General features: G+C 35.7%; 1 protein-coding gene across 2 annotated transcripts in view; it reads left to right on the forward strand.

Annotated features, from left to right (window-relative positions):
* WDR70 (WD repeat domain 70) overlaps positions 1-12297 on the forward strand; it is a 133111-nt gene that overhangs the window by 91471 nt on the left and 29343 nt on the right. For both annotated transcript variants that reach the window (XM_051772298.1, XM_051772297.1), the window contains exons 11-13: positions 3326-3425; positions 9657-9741; positions 10832-10970. In XM_051772298.1, the coding sequence (XP_051628258.1) occupies positions 3326-3425; positions 9657-9741; positions 10832-10970 (324 nt within the window). The remainder of the gene's footprint in view (positions 1-3325; positions 3426-9656; positions 9742-10831; positions 10971-12297) is intronic.

Below are 12297 nucleotides of genomic sequence, written 5' to 3' on the forward strand. Positions count from 1 at the left end.
TTTTATATCTCTATCTGATATTTCAGTGCTCTCGCCTTCTTGAATCAGACTTTTGAATTGTGTACATTAGTTCTGTTGTTTCATGTCTTTCCAGCAAAAAGCATTCTGATAACAATTTTTTTTGTAATGATTTGTTAGCAAGATTAGACATCTGTTAAAAATATTAAGAGATCAGAGGCCAAACACATTATTTTCTTTGAAAACTGCAATGAACGTTTGCCAGTATATGTAAAAACTTCTTGTTCAACCTTCTATCATTTTTAGAGCAACCTTCAATCATTTTAGAATATTTGATTTAGTATTACAATTCAGGGTTATATTCCTTTGCAGAATAATATATGGAGGGCAAGCTTGCAAGCTCAAAGTTAGGAAAACAATCTTTTTACTGATGAACTGAGCAAATTTATTTTTAAAGACAAACAGAATTGCTGATGCAATCTTACTATCCCTTTCACACAAGTCTTGTTTTACATGAAATCCTAAAGCATCAAAGCTGGATAGAGTTGGGCTAAATTAATTCTGTTGTTTTTGGTTTTGTGATTAAGGGGGTACATAAGGTCAATCTTTGATATTTATATGTTGCTGTTTTCCGTTTTCTGTAGGACAGTTGAAAAAGGGTAAGAACCTGTTGAAGTACAGGTACTTCATTGAGACTGCTCCACAGTGGGTGACAGAGTCATAAAGTCATTTAGGTTAGAAAAGACCTTAGGTTCTTCAAGTCCCACCATTAGCCTTAACTCTGCCGAGTCCACCACCGTGTCCCTAAGGGCCACATCTACATGTCTTTTAAATACCTCTAGGGGTGGTGACTCAGCCACTTCCCTGGGCATCCTCTTCCAATGCTTGATCACCCTTTCAGTGAAGAATTTTTTCCTAATTTTCAATCTAAACCTTCCCTGACACAACTTTGGGCCAATTTAAGGTGAATTGCTTAATTCCTGAAAGAGACAGTTTAGGTTTTATTAATGGATTCATAAATTCATGCTGAATAAAATCATTATCTTTGACCCTAGGAAAATAGCAAAATTTCTGAACTGGTATGTAATTTACTTATCCATAGATGTTTGGGTTTTTACTTAATTAAACATAAAAGAAAAGGCATTAGTTGGACCCCAGGTCTTTTCTGTATTTTAATTTGTATCCAACACAAAACAAAAGAAAGTATTTCAGATTGATTAAGGATGAAGTTAAAGGAAAATATCCTACAGCCTCACATTAAGTTGGACAGCAGAGTGAAAAAAATCATATTTTAATATATGTATGTCAATGTGACATTGCCTGGAAGGGATGAGAATGTTGTGGAGCCCAAATGAAGTTCTTCCAATTCATTTGAACTAGCTTAATATCATAATGTAATATTTCTGGCATTTTTTAAAGTGTGATTATTAACCATTTATGATGTTTTTGCAAGTGTCCATGGTATTTCTTAGACAGAAAATATATAATTTTAATTGCTTTTTAATGTTTAACAAATACTATTTGGAGAAAATCTATTTTCTGGTAGCCAATTTACACTTTATCCTTTGTGTGTTACAACACATTGGAAGATTTTATGTAATTGGATGCATAAAGTATAATTTTTATTATTTATGAACACTCCCACCAAAGACATACAGTTGTAAACGGCAGTCTGTTCATAGACTTACTCCAGGGTATGCAAAATTGGTTAGAAGTGACAGTAATTTCAAAACAATTACTAAGACTAAACGTAAGCTATTATATTCTATCTCCAAAATACTGTAAGAAGCATGTACTTGATATTTGAAGTCCTTGCTTGTTTGATGAAGAGTCATTTGTGGAGGGAATGCCTCATGTGACTCCTCTCAATACTTGACTAAATCTGCACATCAAAATAAGATTGCAGTAGTTATTAATGTCATCACATGAATATTCTTTAGCTTTAGAACCAAATTTAGAGCAAATATTCTAAACAATAAACAGCATTAGCTGCTTTATTAGTTTCGTTCTTTTACTTGCAAAATAGCCCATAAAAAAGAGCCCTAGTAAGGTGCGTGTCAAAAATTAGAAGATTCAGTAACTGAGTATTCCTGTGCAAGCCCAATTCAGCCTGTGTGACTGCATTTTGTGATCACATCCTCCCTTCATATTCTGTAGAACTGTGTCTCTTTTAATGCATAGTTTGGATAGAAATCACTGAGCAGCTGCTCAGTGTTTTGTCCTCTTACTGTTTAGGGTGGCGTTATAGGGCTGACTTTCTGCATGCTGTTCAAAACCCCCTCTGAAAATACACTATTTTTCTGTTTTGCTCATCACTGCAATAAATAAAGGACTTTAAGGTCACTAATTTGTCACCTTCTCCTCTGTGTGTGTTGAACCTTATCTTGCAGACAGGAAGATGAGATACAGTTGTACTGGCAACCTCTAAGTCTTGAATGCTTAATTGTACAGCTATATGAATTAGTTTTTGGTTATGAAAAGAGGGTAAGTGAGGAGCATAGTTACCTAGGTGTAAGGAATCAACCTGTCACAAATTCCTTTATCTCTCTTTCTTTCTTTTCCCTTTTCTTCCATTTTCCCTTCTTCTGTATGAAAGATTTCTTGGTATCTTAGCTGAGACCTTTGTTTTTGGTTGGGAAGTAGGCAAGTTTGATTTTACAAGAGTGTTAAGATTTAATTTGAGGTTCCTCTCTTTTTAATAGAATTTTTAGGTATTTTACCAAATAATGACTTAATGAATAAGAATAAAATGTTAACCTGAAAGCAGTTTCAACCTTTCTCTAGAATTATCAGCAAAATAGAAATAATTAAAATAATTCCCAATAATTCCCAATCATTCCCAAACTAGAATTTTATTGCAGCTAAATGGAACACAAATTTAAAAATATCTGAACTTTGTTCTATTATGTAAGCCATTAAGTTTGTCAGGGATTAAATTTGGGAAAAGTAAGTTCCTCCAGTCCTTCTTTAAAGTCCTTTGGAAAGTATGTATATTGTATTTTGGTAGTTTTTGTAACTACAGGCCTTCTTAGGGGAGTGTTGAGAACTGTCTTCAAATGTATTTTTATCTTAACCAGGCATAACTACTTTTTATTCAGTGCTGGTGGGAGCACTAAGTGTGTACTGTATAATTAAACCTATGAAAAAGTTAAATTTTGCATTCAAGGCCTTATTATGAGAGCCTATTCTGAAACATGCGTGATGTTTTTAAAAGACTGTTGAAATTTAGCTTCTAAAAATGCAGGGGTTTCTGTTTAAATTTAGGAATAGCATCAGAGTACACAAAATGCTATAAAATATTTGTCCCACTTTGAAACATTTTGTTTGTAATGTCTATTTTGTAATGTTTTGTTTGTTTGACAAACAGGTACATACGAAGTTCCACTGCAGGCAAGCCCATGCTTCAGGCACTGACACTTCATGCTTGACGTTTTCCTATGATGGGACTGTCCTTGCCAGCCGAGGAGGTAGGTGGTTGAAAGAACCCTATGATATGTTGAATGTAAGACAGTTTTAACTTTGGTAAGTTGAAATTGTTCATTAAACAAACCATATAAATTGAATCATTGTTAAATGTAATTGCTTATGATGGAGATAAGGTAGTGAAATGAGACACTAGTGATTCAAACCTGAAGTATTTCACAATTTACTGCTTTTATTTGATATACCATACAATACTCTGTTCCTGAATGTGCATTTTACAGCATTTAAGAAATATTTTAAGAGAACTATGCTGATTATATTACGCAGTTCCTGATCTGTCTTCTTGTCTAGCATTAATAATACACCAAAAGGAAATTAATAGCTGAATTATAAATAAAACAAGTCCAGTTTTATTGCTTAGCTGTTTCTGGGAAGATTACTGCCTCTCGATAACTGTCTCTCTGTTCTGGATTATTAATTCCTCATACAGCTTTCTTAGGCAGTGTCCTTTTCTGTCCTAATTGGAATTTTTATCTAATCTATATTAGAAACATCAAAAGTTTGTGACTGGAATTGACTGACCAAGATGTACTTGAATGGCAGAAAAATCTGAAATATCCACAGGACTGGGAAAAAGGTCTTGTGTTCTAAACTTCAGATGAATTTTTTATAAATGGGTCTTGGATAACAGAACAAGTCTTGAGAAGGCAAAGATGTATTTGAGGAATCATTCACTTCATTATTGGGATAGGACGTTGTCTGTTGAAGACAACAATGTTTCATGCAGAGATTTGTCTACCCAGTATTTTGCAGGCAGGTGCAAGCATACCATCCAAGCTGTCTGGATGGAAACCAGCTGTAACCAGAAGCTCTGTGTATGCATTAGCATTGCCCCAAGGCCAAATAAACAGGCCTAGGGAGAGGCAGTATGCATTAATGTCGGCTGACATTGTGCCTAACATATGCATAGGACATCTGGTCAGTATGGGACATAGACAGAATGAGATTACGTATACAAAGTACCAGGATAGAGGTATTCATCGATGGCAAAACCTGTGAAGCAGGGGATGTGATTCCTAGCCAAGGGCTGTATCTTGCGATGGCTTTGTGTCCTCCCTGTCCCCCTGTCCCTGATGGGTAGAGTGGCACAAGTGCATATGGGTACAGTGAAATGCAACTGCTATTGATGCTGCCTCACTGACTCTTTATCTTGCCGCATTTCAAAGATTCCAAACATTATGTTTCCCAGAAAACATCTTTCAGAGTAAGCTGATGGTAGTCTTGTCCTTGATGACCCTAGGCTTACCGACACTAATGGCACTTGGATTGTTTCCTAATTGTGGTTCAGGCTCCTGAATCCAGAGCTCTACTGCCACTTTGCCCATCATGAATGGGTTCTAAGTGGTTGAGGTAAAAGCTCTCAACTTTGCTTGTCCTTACTGAACCAGACTCTTACTGTGTGTGAACTTTCTCCTACTGGGAAAGCAGGTGAACTGTGTGTCTTTTGTTCTGCACTAAGTAAAACACTGCTTCTGTCTGCTAGTGGTGTTGTCCTCAAAAAATTCACATAGAGTATGAGATTTAAGGATAAACCTCAGTGTACTTTTAAATATAAGAGCAAACAAGGTTAATACTTATGTGAGAACTATTCACTAGTGGTTGAAACATCCATTTATGTAAATTCTCTTCTGTTTCACATTTATGAATGTTGATCACATAAAATGACCTTTGCTTATTTTTATTGCATGTGGCACTTTTGGTTGCCTGCTCTTCCTCATCTGTCTCCAGTTTTTGTGTCATGTTAAACAGACTTTCATTTACTTATGTTTTATCTATCACACTCTGCTCTAAGCTGTATAAAATGCTGATTGATTGTTTGCAGAATGTAAGACTGCAGAGAAATTTGGCCACTCAGTGTGGATAAAAGTGCTACCTTTGTCTAGCATATTCAAAAAAAAAAGAAAAAGCTCTGTGTGCACTGTGCTAGGGAATAAGGAGGATTCATACCTTATTTTGACTTGTTTGGTTAGGGCTCTAATATGAGTATTGCTTTGGATCTGTACCAAGGAAAGCAGATGTGGATTTAGCATTCATAGATTAACACACCTGCCAAGTGCTGAGGATCAAAGAGAGGGATAGTTGTTTGGGGCATGGGAACTTTCATTGAAAGCCTGATGGGCTTTCCTGCATCTGATGTAGATTCTGTGTTGGATATGAGAGAGCTGAGGCATGGCTCAGCTGCAGGCACAAGGGAAAAGGAAAACCTAAGGAGCTGCTTATGAAAGTTTCCAGTCTTATTCTTGTTGGGTATTAGGTAGTAACTTGACAGAAACTTAAGAAAGTGATATTTTTGCATGCTTGAAACCATGAACAATCATGTTTAGAGAACATTTTCTTTGTTTAACAGGGAAAAAGATAAGCAGTAGGACTGGACTTGGGGACCTATTGTAAAAATATTGAATATAAAAAAACTTTTCTTGACTGCTGATATGTCTGGGAGTTAGTTTTTGTTGTAATATGAAACAATGACTTCCTTAATTCCGTGAATCTCATGACAGCTTTTAGTTTGGTGGTTCATCTGTTCTCTGTGTTACAGACACTGTGTGGACTCACTGTCATCTTAACCAGTAAATTTATATAGGGAAAATAAATTCAGTGCTGCTAGACTGACGCAAAAAATATTCACATCAAAGCCATCAGATAGCTTATGTAGATATATGCTTTCATCTGAGCTCAAAAAAAATGTTTTGGTGTTTCCTTTGGATATTTTTGTTTGGTTTTGGGTTTGTTTCTGGTTTGGATTTTTTTTTTTTTTTTTAATATTTAGTTGTATTTCTCTTTTTACAGCGTATTTGAGGAAAAATAAGATATTTCATTTTGCAGTTGGATTAAAAGGTAGAAACACCTTGAATACAGTTTCCTCAAGGATTACGCAGCAGCATGTATAGTGACTTTCTATTTTGTGTAGAGGAATAATATATTGCTCTTTATAGTAAATGCAGACATTAGCATTTTAAAAATCAAATGGGTTTGTCAAGTAATCTGAGCACTGTTCATTCCAACAATGCCAAAAATGCATTAATTAGCTTTAATATTTCAGTATTAACTATTTACAACACTTGGAGCTGAAATGGCTTTCTCAAAGTCTTCCAGTATCCTCCTCTTCCATATGTTTAGAGAAGATAGTGTACTTTAATTAATCTGACCAGGCTGGTATGGATGGAGGTGATGGTGAGAGCTGTTGCAAATATACGTGCAGATGCCTTGATTTGTGACTTCCGCCCCGAGACCTTTAGCTGTGGTCCCAATGTTTGATGCCTCCAAAGGTCATTCTTTAGTTGTTGCAGCTCCTCCAGTAGAACCAGTGCAGAATGCAGAAGCACATACCTTGTTCTGTAAGGTATGTGTAAGGTACCTCTCTCCACATAAGCCTTCACAGAAAGGCTCATACTTTATAAACATATTCTGGTGCCCTCTCACACATACCCCTTCTTGTTATGCTGTGTATTTCCTATTCTTTTTTAAATTCCCATTTCCTATGTTTCAGTGATCTCTGTGAACACCTGCTATCCTTGATTTGCTTTCAACGCAGGGCTCCCCCTTTTAGTGTTGCTGACTGTAAGCTTTTGAGTTTCTGGCAGTGCTTTTTTTTCTTTTGTGCCCATTCACATTCATGTGCTTGTCTTCCTACTCATCATTTTCTGAAAAGAGAACTAAAAATCAGATAAAATCTTTCTAGTATCAGTGCATTGGTCTTACTTTGACTAAAAGGCATTTGCTAAATGCCTATCTTGGCTCACGAAATACTGTTTTTCTAGGACCTAATTGTTACCTCTTGATAAATCCAATGCTCAATACCATTGGCATAATGGTGTCTGACCTGATTGTGTCAGACTTGAGCCCGTTTATTGGTATCCTTTTTATTAAAATGGCAAAAAATAGAGTTTGAAATGCTACTAAAAAGACTATAAAAGCTTTAAGTAATCCTGCTAGGCTTCAGACAAGTCTGCCATCAAGAAAAAAATACTGAATGATCTCAGTAGACTATTTTGAATGCTTCATACTGAACTGCACAACTTCTGTTTATATGTTTTTGTTTAAGGATAACTAGGTTTTTTTCACTTATAAAGTAATTAAAAACAGAACAGTAGTGCTACAGCTCTAGTAAAGAAGCCTCTTAGGCATCGATAGTAGAATGCTACTGGAAAAAATCCTTAGTATTGAGGAAAGTTAATACTCCGTTATCTTTGTGACAGTGATTTCAACTCTAAATGCAAATTAGATTCAGTAATCAATCACATTTGTGCACAGAAAATTTTCATTAGGAAAAGCAAATTAGGAACAGTGAATTTGGGCAAATTCTAAATTATGATAAGAGTTTCACAACATTAGCCAAGTATTTCTACTAGCATTTCTCCCTTTCCAAATACTTAATTATCTATTTCTGCACAGTTAAAGACAGTGTTGACTTGAAAACAACCACAACTTTGAGTCCTGCTAGAGTCTTCTAATGTTTTTAACCAGCCCATTAGTTCTTCTAGTTAGCAGAAGAGCTACAGCTACTACGTCTGACTGCATCTCTCCTGCTAAAGCCTAGGAGGACTACAGCTTGAAGATCATGTCAAGGCTCATTCCACTGGAAACAGAACAGCCTTGGCTGCTAGCTGTAGATCTGTCCCTATCCAGGGGATTTGCAAAATGGCCAAATGGTGTCCTTTACATACATTTATAAAGTGCTGCTACTTCAGATGTAACATCTCAGTAATAAGTGTTTTTTTGTTGGGGGGGAGGGAGAAGGGAGGGCTTATTTTACAAGACCAAAAGCTTTGAAATGCTTGGGATGGAGTCTACTGAGAAACAATAAGAAAACAGATATTCCCAAAATAGGGACTCAACATTTTTCTCTGTTGTCATTTTTTAGCTTCTACTCTGCTCTAGACATCATTTATTTAAGTTGTCCACTTTTTAAAAATATTTTGTAGTAAGGAGTTATCCTAGTCTTTAATATAAACATACATGATGTATGAGGCCACACATTTACTGCTTTCCCTGTAAAGGGCACTGCTGGCCTTGATTTCTTTTGTTGCAGCATGTTACTTTTTTAAAAAACATTTTATTTCCAAGGCCTCCTTTGAGCTCTTGAGCTTAAAGTCTGTGAGTCCATAAAATACTTGTAGACAACCAAATTACTTCCCTGCAAGATTTGTGCTTTGGGAGGAAGCAGGTCTTGCCTCCTTTTCCTCCTAGGTTAGAAAGATTTTGTAACTTTTAGTCTAGAATCAATCTCTGGGTATTTTTAAAGATAATTGTTGTTTTAATGTCCTTCTTTTCACCCTTGAAAGTGCTGAGGCACTAATGTCAAATGCTAGGAGATGTCTAGGTGCTTCAAAGCTCAAAGTCTGTAGCTTGTCGCACACTGGAAAGATGTATCTGAGAAGAATAATCAGCAGAGATGTAGATCCCTCTGAGAATAACTAACTAATCTCTTTTCTTCCCCCTGTTCTCACTTTGTTAACATGTCATAACTTTTCGAAAAGGGATAAACAGCCTAACTTTTACTGGCCTACAAGCACACCATGTTTATCAAACACAGATGAGAATTGCTATAAATGTCTTGCTGTAACCTCCATCTTAGCTTTTATGGCTAAAGGTCATGTGGTGAAAAGGTTTCATTAAAGCAAGTGTGGTTTCACTTGCTTCCCTTTACCCCGAGGATTTCTGACTGATGCCAGGGCCTCTTCACCATCCTGAGATAGCAGTTTGTTGCTGTTTGCCTGCTAAAGAAGGAGGAAGACTTCATGAGCTCTCCATCCTTCCTGATCGCTTTTTCAGGGCAGGTAGAAGCCAAACACATAAAACTTGTTTAGTTTTTGATCTATACCATTCATGGCAACATTTTAATTTCTTTTACTATATTGAAAGTTAAATTTGTTCCTAGTAGTAAAGCACCAATGCTCGCAAACACAGGATAAACTAGTGATTGGGGAACTTGATTCCACTGTGGACAGTGATTCTTAGTAGGAGGGATTACTCTGATGGAGTTAAGCCTATGAGAAGAAGTTTCTGATATACTAGAGTCTAGCACTTTGAACTTCTTATCCTTGTACTGTAATAGTCATTTAGGGACAAAAGTCTTCCAAACCGTTCCCATTTAGAATGCTTCTATTCTATCATTCTGTTCTCTTTCTGTCTGAGTTAGAGGATGAAATTTTCTGACATGCCTAATTCTTGGCTTTAATTCTTTGTTGCTAACCTTTGTCTCTTTTGTTTCATAGGAGATGATACCTTGAAGATATGGGATATTAGACAATTTAAAAAGCCTCTTAATTCAGCAGATGGACTGCCCAGCTTTTTTCCAATGTAAGTACTCTGATTTATTCCAGCTAGTAGAAATAGCAATATTTTTGCTGAATGGGGTTCTACTGGAGTTCTCAGTTGCCAGTAGGTGCAGAACTGTGCAGAAAGGACTGCACAGGGAGGACTGTGCAGTGTCAATTCTTGGCTATTTTAAAGATTCACATTGCTTTAAAACCTCTTACCATTTTTGTGGTATTGCATAGCTAACTTTGCTTGTTTTATACCATTTTTCAGTCTAATATGTCTTATGTCTTATTAGATTAGCGACTTTTTTAGGAGGAGGCCCATTCGTTGCCTTATGTTTGTGTAATGAGATACAGGTGTGCACCTCATTCTTATTTAGTCTATGATTAATAAAAAAGAGCTGGATGAAAAAGTAGACATAACATGAAGGTACCTGGTATGAATTCAGGTTATGGTGTCAGAAGTGCTGATGGCTGTGCTCTTTGGTACTAAAATACTTTATTTAACCACATAGTGCTAAGTATTGCTTTTAATATTTTTGTTGGTATGACTTGCATTTCTATAGCTGTAACACAGCCAAATCCAACCCTCAGGACAGTTTATAATTTTTAAATAAGATCTTAAAAAGGCAAGCAATGGGCAGCTCAGTCTTGACTGCAATTTGTAACAGTGGAAAAGTAAATGACAAACATTTTTGGCCAATGTATAAACATACCACCTTGCATCACTGAAGAATGTATCATCAGCAAAAACAGATTTCATACGTTTTTTTATTTGATGATGATAACCAGATTTGAAAGTACTTTTTTTTTTGTTTGTTTCTCATATTGAAAAGCTTACAAGACTTTTGAGTGGAGAAGAATTTTGTTGGGAGGTGGATTTTTATTGAATCTGCCAGTTTTGCCCATCTTGTGCACAGCTGTAATAGCAATTGTAATAGATAACTATAACTGATAACTATAACAATAGATATCTGATAACTATAGTAATAGATGACAGCTGACAAAAGATTACTTTAAAGTCTTGTCTTGAAAGGATTAACAAATAGAAAGGATTGCTCTTAAGGAATGCAATTTATAGATAAGTTCTCTATATGTTAATTATATGTTTGTGATGTTTTCTTCAACAGGACAGATTGTTGTTTCAGCCCAGATGATAAAATACTTGTCACGGGCACCTCTGTTAAGAAAGGTGGTGGCAGTGGGAAGCTCTTTTTCTTTTATCGTGAAACATTCCAGAAGTTGTATGAGATAGAAGTTACAGATGCAGTATGTATTTTAGTTTTCTTTTGTCATCTATTCCAAATATGAAATGAAATCATATTCATATGCTTTTTTTCCTCTCATACAGGTAATTATCTACTAACACTCTTGTCATTTTCCTATTCCATGAGTAAGAGATAGGGCTAGACTAAACTAAATAGATGCTATTCTTGTTTCAGTTAAAAAAAAAAGAAATCCTAGGACAAGGTGTGTTAGCAATAGGACTTCCCTGCTTTGGTATTACCATTGTGTTTCTCAAGGATTTCTGTGAACCCTTCTAAATCTGTAAAGTGAGGCACAAATCCTAAAATACTTAGATGTTTTTGTTGTTTACTCTACCAGTTATCATGATGAAATGCCTTAATGTGACAAAACTCCTACTTGTCCCTGAAACTAGATTTGTGGTTACTATAGAATGTATTTCAATGAACTCTAGCTTGTGTAATTGCAACAATTTAATGATGAAAGGAAGGTATCATTGGGAATCTCTCCATAAAAAATACCATTCTCACCAGTAATATAAAACCCTAAAGTTGTCAATCTGTAATACAGAGGAGTCTGTGTATGGTTTGAACTATCTATTCCCTTGTACAGAAGGGAAAAGCTTAATACCATAGTTGAAAAGAGGTCCTTTCACTTGTATGATGTATACAAGAAAGCTTATAGATTATAAGGAACAGGAGTGGCAGAAATTAAAACAGAATTGCCGGTGATAAGTACGGCAACATATGCTTGCATTCCATTAGTTGTTGCAGTCTGTGAGATTAGCAACTTTGTCACTTTGTTTCAAGATATTGTTTTCTCTTGCACTTTTTTTAACCCAGCACAGTAGTCTTTCCTAGCACAGGAGGCCAAACCTCCTTGTGGTGGGGATCATTTATATAAAATCTACATTTGTATTTCCTTTTCTTTTCAAATCCTGTTTTCTCCTTTAGTTCATCCTGAAGCAAAATCTGGTTATGGATGGATTTGTTATACCTATAATTTCCGTGGCAGTAGTCTTGCAAATTAAAAATGCAGAATTCTTATCAAAGCAGAAAACATGGGGTTTTTTTGTGGAGGGGGAAAAAAAGTTTCTGTTTTTATTTTAAACATTAATCTAAATACAGGGGGGTTTATACACCATTGGAAGTTTTATTTAGTACTAAAGAATTTCTGCAAAAGTAGCATAAATTGGGTTTTGAATTTTTCTCCTATGGAACATACTGAACCTCAATTTAACATATGAGAATTTCTAGGGGATTTTTATTTTTTGATACAAGTTTTATAAGCAAGTTTTTATAACCTTTTTCTGAGAGAAAATGAGTGCCTCAGTATCTCCTCTGAAACTTCA

This window comes from Manacus candei, unplaced genomic scaffold, assembly GCF_025592945.1.
Source record: "Manacus candei isolate 608988 ecotype Guabito, Panama unplaced genomic scaffold, ASM2559294v1 h1tg000152l, whole genome shotgun sequence".
Taxonomy (NCBI): Eukaryota; Metazoa; Chordata; class Aves; order Passeriformes; family Pipridae; genus Manacus; species Manacus candei.